General features: G+C 38.9%; 1 protein-coding gene across 1 annotated transcript in view; it reads right to left on the bottom strand.

The window, feature by feature from the left end:
* Window positions 1-12,595, bottom strand: part of MYRIP (myosin VIIA and Rab interacting protein) — a 206,581-nt gene that overhangs the window by 102,144 nt on the left and 91,842 nt on the right. The window contains exon 3 of the mRNA XM_083874194.1: window positions 10,014-10,235. Coding sequence (XP_083730320.1) covers window positions 10,014-10,235 — 222 coding nt within the window. The remainder of the gene's footprint in view (window positions 1-10,013; window positions 10,236-12,595) is intronic.

Below are 12,595 nucleotides of genomic sequence, written 5' to 3'. Positions count from 1 at the left end.
TGGTAATTATATTAAGCACTGGAATGTGGTAGCTTATGGAGTGTGTGAGGCAGGTATCCATCAAACCATTTGTAAATTTTATACTGGAAGTGTTGTTCAGGATCCTGAACATTACCCTCCAGTGTTACTAATCCTTTATGCAGATATGTGCTGGTTAATTGCCAGTTGGGAATTACAATGACACGTTACATGACTAATTTTTCAAACTACGATTGTACTATTTCCCCCACCCTCCTCCCTATATTTTTTTCTGTCAATCTCCTTTTACTCTGTTGCTGTTTCTCTTGCCAGAAGCACCTTCTTTGGTAGCAACTGCAACATTTTAAAAGTAGAGAATACAGTGTTTAAATGTACCACACAGAATAGACTCAGTAAAGCAGGTTTTCACATGTCTCAAAACCAATCCTCTCTACCCAAACCCTGCTGGGGGTAAGATTGCTTTGAAAGCTGGTGTCTCTCAAGAATATTCAATCTCTAATCATAATTTCCACAATGAGAAAAATACAGAGAAAAAATAAGAACAACCACTGTTGCCACACTATGCTCAGGACTAACAGAGACCCTAAGTTAAGTATGTTTTCTGTGTGAGTGGTCTATACTCAGAAGAATTTCAGGGAGCAATGTTGGTACAGACATGTTCCAAAATATTAGCCCTAAATTCCCTTATATCCAGTAACCCTTGGATCCTAGATGCAAAACACAAGAAGGCATTTTGTGATAGGTCACAATGCCAAAGACTGAAAGGCACTAGTTGTAATGTGGGGTTTTTTTAGAATATGGAAGAGAACTACTTCCCCCCCAATACGAATGGCTCAGAATTTCTGAAGCACAGGAGGCAGGGTCATTCAAAATGCAACTCACAGTGGAGCTACATTCACACTTCTCAGTACAGCACTCTACAGTTTTTTCCCCTCAGGACGATTTCCAAAAGCTTGTTTGATTGAAGATACGCTCTGCCACCACAGACAGTCCTGGTTACTGGTGAGTTTGCAGGACTGGGACAAGTCATCAGAATTTTTTTTTCTTTCTGTTAACAGATATTAATTCACTTTTTATCTTGCTAGAGTTTGAAAGTGATTTTGACAGTTGCAACTACCTGAGATACAGAGAGCTCAAGAAATCCCCCAGGTTACGAAGTCCTGTAAACACATCAGAGACAAGATTACAACTGTGACTACTGATGCAATTTCTGCCATTCTTTATATGCATTTCCTCTATCTCACAAGCATTTACTCAGGTTTCCATACTCCAGGCACTATTCTACAAGCCCTTATGTGGAGTCCCTGCAATCCCTTGACGTAATACCTATAATACCTAAGGTCTGGCCTTGGCAGGACAGGCTGTAGTCACCTGCCCAGCCTGAGAGAGAGAACAACCAGGAAAAAAACATGAACACAAAGCAGATCTGTCATCAGTAAATTGAGAACAATAGGAACCATGGTGTCTCCATTACGTTATTAATCTCACATAAAACCTCAGAGTGTGTCAGATGATGGGAAACAGTATTTCCTAATTAAATGAACAAACTTTCATTCAACACTAATTATCTCTTGGGACCTTAATGAAAAGAGAAGGAAGGGTCACTCAGCCTGGGGCCTGGGGAAGCACCCCACAAATCTTCACATCAATGGACAGAAACAGAGATGAAACAAAAATGAACCAGTATGGACATCTGACTCCCACATTTTGCCCAGAGACATCACTTGCTGAATTACAACAAGCTTTACAGCATATTAAATTTCAAATCAAAAAGATCAGGACAGACAGTATTACAGATCCAGAAGCCGCATCCACCTCATTACCTAACAAAGATTCCTTCCCAAAGAAAAAGTGTTCATTCAGGAAGGCACTGGCAACTCTGTCAGAGAACAGCCCTCAAAAAAAGGGACTAACAAAACTCCTCCAAAAGAATGTTAGCAACTCCCTGTTGGCCTCTAACACCTAGAGACAAAAGTCAAATTTTTGTAAAAGTTTAAGTAAAGCCACACTGTGCTGATTCCCAGAAATGTACATAAATTTCAAGTATTTTGGTGAGAGATGGGGGTATGAGGAGAATGGAAGGCTTATTTGATATGATTATTTTTATGTTAGCCCTCATTATTTTTCAGTTACAGTGAAGAATTTTCATTTTTACTACAGCATCTTTCTGATGAAAACAATTTATCAAAGTTAATCCCAAGCACACTATAAATCCAATACTAATCTGAAAACAAAAGCTTTCTTTTGCTGTGATCAAACAGCACTTCCAAAGACTTCACAACTTCTGCAAGCAAAAGGGCTCTGGTTTTAAGCAATTTTTATTTAGGCACTATGTCAAAATTCAATCTTCATTTTTTGAAGCTGCTGCTGCAAAAATAAATTTTAAAAAAGCATAAAACAACTTGAAATGAATGGGGTGGAAACTCAAAGACAGCTTTAGGTCAGAGATGGCTTTTCCACTATGTTAACATGATCCTGTCCATAAAAACAAGATAAATGAGAGAACTGTCTGTTAGCTTCTGGGCTAAAGTGGACAAGATGTTTGCCTAGACAGCTCTAGCAAAAGATGCAGGTGGGATGATTACAAAAAAGTACAAGAAATTAAATACTTAAATCAGCACACTGGTTTGGAAAACCTCATCTTTGTCAGACACAGGGCAATTGCTTTTTCCACCTTCCTTTTTCCACAAGTTCCAGAAGCAGGATGGAACATGTGAATGTGGGATCTCATAGATTCTTACTGGAGACACTTAAGCAGTGAGTGCTTCAGTATGTATTTCATGTGAAAGGTGGGCCTGAACAATGAGAACATAGAGTGACTTATTTATTGATGTGGTCAATCTTTTTTAAAATGACAAATTAAATTCTCACTTTAACTTCTTTGATAATACAAAAACATTTTAAGAGGGTAATACTGCAAACTGCACTAGCTAGAGGAAAGACACATTTGTTACTGCCATTCACTGCCAGTGGCTACAAGTCCTGAGGATTTCTAATTTTCTCACCAAGAAAGAAAAAAAAAAGAAAAAAAAAAAAAAAACCTTTGCAAACCACAGCAAACTGTACTTTGTTAGATCTTGGTGGTTGCACAAATACAACAGAAGAAAGCATTCACTGAATGCTGAAACAAACATCAAACATCAAACATCAAAGCAGGTAGTAATTTTTCATTAGTGATAATAAAAAATGTTCAGCGATATGGCTGTGTGAAAGGGCATTCTGCCTAGAGCTACCTCTAGTGTTAACCACAGCATGGCTTCTTGCTTTATTACATACATTTTACGATGAACACCACATAAAATTCCAGTTGCAGAACTTATGCAAGGGAAGTTCTTCCATAAATTGTGCTTGATACTTAATATTTTCCATCTCAGCTACTGTAAAGCATGATGTTCCCATGTGACATTAAGTGCCTATACTTAAAGAATCTTGTGCAATTTTAATTAGCTTTTAATTTGTCACCCTCAATGAGAGTCCCTCAGCTTTTGAAAAAGCTGAAAGGCTAAGTAAGTCCAACCTATAATTTGTATGCTGCTTATTATGTGGAAAAACTCTTACATCCTTTCATTATCCAGCTCCTCCCAGGTTACCAGTCCCAATATTTTTTCACACTATTTATGTAGTATTTATTACTACTAGGGAAAATGTTTAATAGCCTTCCTTATCTTAACTTGCTGAAGGTAGGTGAAGCCAAACACAGGCAAGTATTTATATATGAACATTGAACATAAAGCTGCAATATTCTACCCTCATTCATTCCCTAGAAGAATCCAAGCATTTACTGTTCTGTGGGACTGAAAACCACAAAGGTTTAGGCATGCTGACTGCAGCAAAACTCCCCTAATAACAGTACATTAATAATACTTAGCACTTTACAACCAGAGCATTTAACTTTCTAACCACTAACCTCCAAGAGCTCAGGGTCATCAAATCCATTCTGCACAGGGGGAAACCTGACACATGGAAGTTTCCCCAAGGTCACTTGACACCTAAAACTGGGATCCAGAGTTTCTAAAACACTGATTAGTCCTCCAGGCACTCAGGCACACATTCACTTCCAAGGCTATTTGAAGCTAGAAAAGATCGCCTGATCAGCATTTGTATTTAGCTGTTTTAATAGACCTCTCTTTCCTATTCTCCTCTTCAATTCCATTTTTAGATACTTTTCTTAAAGCTAAGTGCAGCATTGCAGTCTGCTGTATGTTATGCAAGTTCAGCTTTATTCTGTCTAGCAGAAATGAAATTCTTCACAGTGCATACTTCAAAATAATTAAGACAGATCAGTATAGCAAAAAACCCAGCAGAGATCAACCTGTCAAAGCAACCAGTCTGCACATTTCTCTCTCTCCTCCCCCAGTTAGGGAACAAATGAATAAACCAAAGACTGTTCTTGGCTCCTGTGCAAAATCAAAGCTCTTATCCTTGCTCTTCGTGGATACAGTGAGCAAAAGGACATGGTGTCTATGATCCACTGTGATGCTAAAGCATGGCAGGACAAGGAGGAAGAAAAAATATTTGAACAGAGTAGCATGCATTTTTTGAAGGAATTGCATCGATTTCTACAAGTATATACAGCTGAGAAAAATAATTTTCACTGCAACTTACTTAAAATTAGTAAATCCCTAAGTACAATACGAATGGGATCATTCAGAGAACTTTCAAAGAAGCAGAACAAGACCCATATGGGTCAAATGAAGACAACAGGCACATGGTAGAACTAAGACTTTATCTTCTGTGCTTTGCCACAGAGCAAGTGAACATTCCTATACAATTCTATGATCTTAGAGGCAAAAACACATTTCCTGGCATTTACTTGACAATGTCACAGCTTCCAAGTTCTGCAGAAGTTCTCAGTAATGTCAGGCAGGGACCTCATACAGCAGAAATAGCAACTGTCACAGAACTATACACAAAGCTCCGAGCTATGGCTGAGGCCAACTACCTAAAATACATTTCGGGTTCCTTTTACCAGATGGTTGAGCCTGCTTGAAAGCAAAACAAAATTGCTAAGCAGCAATATACCTTCATTAGTTCTCCACAAAAAAGTCCTGAAACTGACTGGTTTTGTTACAGACAAATAAATACAAAGTTCTGTTATTAACCAGAAGTATTACTTTTTCTCAAGTACCATACCAATGTTTTGCCGAATTTTGGTGCTTTTTTTCTCTTTTTCCCTGTAGAGACAGTAAAGTGTTTTACACTAAAACTTGCATCAGCTAAGCAGAAGAGATGTATCCTTTTGGCAAGCTAACTTCATCATGTTTCCACAAATACATGCTTTGTTCTGCTGACATTAAAACACATCACATTGTTTTACAGAGCCCTCCAAACAAAACCATATGAAATACAAAGATTTTATTTATGACTGTTCCTGAGGCTGGCAAAGCTCCTTTCTATTTGAAGAATGTTTTGCCTGCCAAGTGAGTCTAGACTTTTATTTTCTGTTGCAATTTTCATTTTATCAGAAGCATTGCTCCATTTTTACAATAATGTTAATTCCAATGCATGCCAGTTGCAGAAAAATGTACTGGGTACTGCAGGTAGACTAGACCTTCATGCATTTTCTCAAATCTCATTCTGATGGGCATTAAAAAACCCTGATGTATATCTAATTAGGCTAACTAATTTTCAAGTTCCAGTAAGACAATTACATTTGCTACTGATGCAAATTGTTACAGTCTAGTTATATTCAGCAAGACACCCCCCAAAAAACCAAAAGAAAATGTAAGGAACATTCAGCAATAACTCGAGATTGAAGAGTTGATGAAGGTAATTAATATATCTTTGATTTCTTCTTTTTAAAAGCAGCAGTTAAATTAGGTGTACGAAAACTGAAGTTAAAAACAAAAAGTGCAGTTCTCTTAAATGTTCAAATAGATCTGTGCTGCAAGCAACCAGGGTGACAATTTTTGAGACACAGTTTGAGCCACCCAAAACACTACTTTGACTGCAGGAAGCCTCAGTGTGTGCAGCATGACTGTGCTCCTCATTTGTTTATGACAACGGAGAAAAGGACCAGTGACTGAGTCTCTGTCTCTTAATAACTGTTACTAGCAAAGGACCACCACCAACTTGAATAATAAGAAAGCAGAATAATAACTTTCTGCAGACCCTCTCACCCATGGCCTGGTTCAAGAAAGCAAAGCAGGAGTCCATTAAGTGATGAACTTTCACTACCTGAGGAAGAGTTTTGAGAACAAGTGAGAAAATCACACACCAGATGGATCTGAAAGCATGAAAGGATTAGGTGCCCATGCTCCCACTCACAACAGAGACAGAAATATTTTAACATACAGATGGCGAGACCAGAAGAAGTGAACCAAGAATGCAGGGGAATTCAGTCATGAAAAGCTGATGTGGACAGCCAGATGTTGGTACACCTTATTTTGGATTGGACTCTATATACTTATACTACAGACCAGAAGCAAAATGTGATTATTTTAGAAAATCTGCAAAAATACGCACTTTAATGGATTATGCTCTTTTTTTTCCTTTTTTTCTCTTTTATATTTTATTATTTTTATTAGTACAAGTGTTAAACCGGAAATCAGAGTATCACAAGCAGGGTGTTCTGGGTTATGGCTCCTTGGAGAATGGAAATGAAAAGTGGTCTGACACAGGGAAAGCATGCCTTATTTCTACTTATTTCTACTAAATGAGCAAAGAACCTCTGTGTCTGGCATCAAAAGCATTAATACAGAGGGCAAAAAAACTGTGCCTGGAATCAACTTAGCCAAGAGCACTTAAAAAGGACACACACCTCAGCAAGCTTCCTAAATACATTGTCTGACAGGTGTCTAACAAGGAGACATTGTACAAAGCTTTGGAAGAATCAGAACTGCACTATACAGAAATCAAAAACTATAAATTAGTATCGTATCATTTTATCAAAGAGTACTAACAGACTAAGAAGATACATGAGAGGTGGAACCCTGAAGAACATTAACAATAGTATTCAGAGACAAATCGAAATCAAAAAGCATTTGCAGAATGTGTGCTAAATCTGAGAAATTGGGAAATTGAAGGAAGGTTCTCCTGTTCTTCATAAGATAATTTCAGACATTGCTGTAAAGACATTTTTGAGGCTGAGATTCCATACCAAGCCCAATTTCTAACTTTTAAAAGATGCATGGCAACAGGAGATGTGCTTTAAAGGAATTCAAACACCGAAGTTTTCATTGACTTACTGAGAAGTTTTCTGCTTTTGGAAGAAGCAGAGACTAACTTTTTTGACTGTTTTTCTATAAATGTTCTATGTTTCAAATGCTGACCTGAATTTTTGCTCTCTGCTAAATGCTAATGTGGATGTCTGCCTTAGAAGATGAAAATCAACAGAACAGGTATCTCCTATGGGGTCAAGCCTTAACTAACCCAACACATCTTTTCTTGAGTGTAGAACACTGCCTTCAGACATTTCTAGCCCACTAGAGCTCACTTTCTATTGTGCAGTAAGATGTGCAGGCAAATAACACTAAACCAAGAACCACCTCCACTACCTGTGCTGCCTTATCAAACCTAAAATAAAAGACACAAGTAGAGGAGCTGAGGAGAGGCAGGAGAACACAGTCCACCTGAGGAATAAGTCACTGTGAAGACAACAGGAACTCCCAACAGACTGCTATGTTTTTGCTTTCCCCTGGAAGAAATACTGACTGAGAGTCAAACCTCAAAAAATTTTACCACCCACCTCTCCCCAAACACAAAAAAAAAAAAAAAAAAAACAAAACAAAAAAAAAAAAAAAAAAAAAAAAACAACACCAAATCAAAATACATCAGCAGTCTCTGAGGAATACTAGAATACTAGCCCCTGATCTACCTATAGGAATTTTTAAGCAGCACAGAGCAATAAACCAGAAAAAAAAAATGATTAGCAGCAGTGTTAGTTAATTTATTCACTGAAAAATAACTCAAGCTGTGTCTGAGGTCTCATAAATAAAGAAAATGTGTACAACTGAGTTACAGGTGGGTGACTCTGTGGGCTGCACAGGATTGTGGGCAAAGCCTTGACTCCAAGGGTCAGAAACAGCATTTTTATAATGTAGCTACAGATTTTTCTTCTGAAATTAAATTCTTCTGAGACATTTTCTGTGGAGTCAGCAGAAGGTATTTTAAGTGCAGTTCATCAGCATCCACAAACCTGGATGCTGTGCTGCTGCTCATATGGGTGAACACAGAATAAATGGAATAAAGAGGTGTAATATGAAATGGTTGAATGACTAAGTCAGAAACAAGCACTGGCTCCACAGCTCTCTGTGTTGCTGGAAAAGATACTCCTGTCACTTATCTGTCTCCTCACCAGGGAAAAGGGGGTTCTGTAGGTTTTCCAGGGTAAAAAGCAGAGAGGGATCAGGTGCCCCAAAGAACACAACCACCTTTGCCTTCAAAGACTGATGTTTGGAAATTGGCACTGTCTATCTGGGATCCCTGATTTTAAGGACCTGTGTCAAAGGGCACACAATTCACAAATCCTGTAGGAAAGCTTACGGCATCCTGGCCTGTATCAGGAATAGTGTGGCCAGCAGGGCCGGGGAGGTTATTTTTCCCCTGTACTCAGCACTGGTGAGACCACACCTTGCCCAGTTCTGGTCCTTCAGTTTAGGAAAGATGTTGAGATGCTTGAGCACGTCCAGAGGAGGCAACGAGGCTGGTGAGGGACTTGGAAAGCAAACCCTGTGAGGAACGACTGAGGGAGCTGGGGTTGTTTAGCCTGGAGAAAAGGAGACTCAAGAGGTGACCTTATCACTCTACTACAGAAAAGTAGTTGTAGCCAGGTGGGGATTCTCTTTCTCCAGGCAGCAACTGACAGAACAAGAGGACACAGTCTTATGGTGCACCAAGGGAAATATAGGTTGGACATTAGGAAAAAGTTTTTTATGGAAAGAGTGATGAAGTACTGGAATTGTTTGTCTGCCTGAGGAGGGTGATGGAGTCACCATCCCTGGATGTGTTTAAAAAGACTGGATGTGGCACTCAGTGCCATAGTTGAGGTGTTAGGGCGGGGTTGGATTCAATGATCTTGAAGGTCTCTTCCAAACCAGTGACTGTCATTTCAAGTGGGTGTTAATGGGTAATAAGGGGGAATAGTACGGCTTTGGTGAGCACAGGAGTATCACAAAGCATGGCAAAGAGACTTGTCTCTTGTCTTCAGCCTGCGTTCTCCACTAAAGACAAAGATAATTAAAAAGTCATCTTTGTCACATATGCTCTTGCTGCTTTAGTCACCAGTGGTCAAAATTAAACCATAAGGAATTGAATTACTTCATTCACCCTTCTTGTCTGAGTTAAAGGGATTTGACTTGTTGGTCAGAACTACATCACCACAGTTACAGCTGCTTCTGGAACTTGGAGACAAGGACTAACACAGTCACCATCCAAGGAATGATGACTCTGCTACTGTTAAGTGTTTTGCTTTGTTTGTCTGGTGCTATTTTTAAATGTTGGGGCTCTGTTACCCTCAGAAGGGTGAGACAGTAAATCCCTGATATTCTCTGCAAACAGAAGCCGGCAGCATATTCTTAGCAGATGTTATGAATTATAACAGGTTGTATCACTATTTTCTTTGGGTACTTGCCAAAGTAAGCTCAAGGCAGCCCAACCAGTAAGCTGGCATTTAGAAAAGCACTCTAAAACACAGCCACAGCTGGATGATCTATTCACAAATACTCTTCCTTTCATTCCTGACCCATCAGTGGGATAAGCTGCCAAACTACTAACTGTCTTACCACTGTCTGTGCTCAGGTTCCATTAGTAACCCAGGTGTTTCAGGACATCCCAGTCCTGCACAAGCTATGCCCCGTTACTGCTTGCTGATACATCAGTCTAGCTAAACAAGCCCAGAAAATGCAACAGGTAACAAAACACTCTCAGAACAAATTAACCTCTACAAAAACCAGGCACGTCAGAAATAAATCAACCTCTATATAAACAGGTACTTCATGTCCTATCCCACCAGAGTTAACTACTGACAAATACAAGGAAAAGCTCAGGTTAGGCCACAGCTATTTTGCACAAGTTGCTGAACAATAGGCCTTTACCTTGCTTGCTGACAGACACTGCAAATCCAAGCCTTCTCCTTCTTCTGGTAAGTGCTGCAGCTCTTGCAGATGTTGTACTTGCAGTCTTGACACTGTCGCTTGCTGTTGATAAGAAATGTGAAAGGGGAACAGCAGCGAATGCAGCAGTGCTCATTGAACTTCTGCTGCTTGGAAAGGATGCTGCACTTGTTACCCTCCTCATCCAACTTCTGCTTCATTTCACTGGAATGATAAGAACAAAAACATAAACAAAATTTCAATGGGAAATCTTTATCCTCTGTCCACATATTCATGTTATACTCTTTCAGTAACTTTTGCAGGTGTGAAATGAATATCAGAAATGTATATTCTAAATTAGGAATTGAAAAGCAAAAATTCCTATACTTCCTTAAGCCACCCATGGCCAACCCAATTAAACCCTCCCTGAGTCACAAACCAGAGCAAGTTTTACTCAGTTCCAGAGAGACAACCCTAAGGAAAGCCCAGTTGCTGCTCTAGGCACTCCAGCTGTGCCAAGCCATAGAAGCCGTGTGAAAATTCAGGGCTATTCTCAGCACCCTTTACAAATCAAAAATCAGTTTATGGAAGTCAAAAAGCTTAGCGCACAGTAATAAAAAATCCTTCCGACCAATAGTTTTGAAAACAAAAAGTTTGTTTTCTTCTGACCAATAGGGTCATATTATTCATAATAGCTCCAATTTTTCAAGCAACATTAATGATATCCTTCATTTCAGAGAGATTTAGGTGCTTTATTAGTTAGGACCAATATTAAGACAACTGCTAACTGTGAAAGTGTTTGCAGGCACTCTGAATAAAGTTTCCCGTATTGCAGCAGAAAAGATAATTTATTTAAAAAAACTGAAATAAATTGTGTATGCATGGTATTAAGTAAATTGCTTTCTCCCATTTTACAGTGCTTTTGATATTTACAAATTAGGCAATATATTCCATGATAGGAGTAATAAAAAAGCATGCAGAAGGAAGAGTTGTGAAGGCACACAGGTCTATAAATTCATCACAGATTTTGACATGTACAACTAGGACACACTGTGAGAAGAAAAATATAAGAATCAATGAAAAACAAGTAAAATAAAAGCTTTTAACACAGCATGAACATACTTACATTCATTCTCTCTATTTCTCAGAACTAGTGGTGAGTACCTTACTATTTCCAATTGCTGATAAAAACTACTTGTAAGACTAGAGTAATACAAAGTCTGAACAAAATTTAGAGGTACCACAAAACAGACTAAGCTGCAAGAATACTTATATTCATGACATGCTGACTTACTCTTAAATGAATGTTTAAATATCTTGCTACAGGAAAAAAAGAATACACTTATGGCATACTTATTCAGGAACTCAACCAAGATCATCTATTGATGAGATGATCAAGAACATCATTGTGAGCCAAGCCTGGAATTTCAATAAGAATTGCATTACTGGGCTATATATCATCTTATTTGCCATTTTGCCTCAGATTCATAACTCAAAATAAAACCAGCCTGTTTTATGAAAATCTGACAGGTCAATTCTAAACCTCAGATCTAAAAGACAAGTAAAGCAGTGATCTAAAGCATCTAATTTTTGCACTTGCACACACAACATATTAAGAGTATTCCCAATATATGCCTTTTAGCAAATTTAAAATTTGAAAACAATGTATGTTTCTGCTGCTTGCACCCTGTACAAGGGTTTGACTAAATTAGACTAGGTGCTCAAACAGATACTCTTTGCACTTTCAAGTAAATAATCTTTATGATTTTTTTCTGTCCAGATGGCAAACATGCTTGTTCTGCCACATTTTTACAGAATGTGCAAAATGCAAAAGGTAAGAGATTATCATGTAAGAGAGCAAATGTCTGATTTATGCAAGTCAAACTGGCTTCCTCAGGTAAAGTGATGAACTATCCCAGAGACTAAATGGGATGGATAGACTAGGTTGTCTTAATCTCCATTACTCCCTCCTACTATGGTACTACATGGACAACCTCTGTAGTGGAACAAGAGAGGAAGTGAACCATCTTCATGCTGCTCCTCCACCCACAGTAGGCACATTGCTCTGCTCTGCAGCAGTGGGGCGAGACACAGCACAGTTTCTGCACAGAAGGTCAGGCAGGAGTCCCAGGTCCCAGAACAAAAGCTGGTGAAGGTGAGAGCTGTAAGATTCAAGGAGGATTTCTGGCATGGAAAAGTGTTCAGCAGCCCAAGATGCTGCAATCTTTGCTTCAGGATGGAGACCCCAGGCAGCAGATGCTGGTCTTCCCTTAAAACAAGAACAGCTAAGAAATAAGGGTCAGGGGGAGTGATGAAAGAAGAGATTTTTGTTCTTATGGAGTTTAATTATCTCCCAGAATTAGTAACGCTGATGCTTGGTAGTATCAGCCCACACACTCAACATTGTCATGCTCAGTGGCATTTTGAACCCTCATTAGGGCTCTGATGCATGATAGCAAGATAAACCACAGAGGCAAAGCCACCAATTAAAACACCGCAATGATGCTTACAATATAAAACCAGGCAGTTCTGTTCACAACAGAGCTAATAAAGCCTGATACCTAGAAAAAGCTGAGCACACAATG

This window comes from Zosterops lateralis, assembly GCF_965231275.1.
Source record: "Zosterops lateralis genome assembly, chromosome: 1".
Lineage (NCBI taxonomy): Eukaryota > Metazoa > Chordata > Aves > Passeriformes > Zosteropidae > Zosterops > Zosterops lateralis.
Note: the sequence above shows the minus strand (reverse complement) of the source record. Positions and strands in the feature narration are given on the sequence as shown.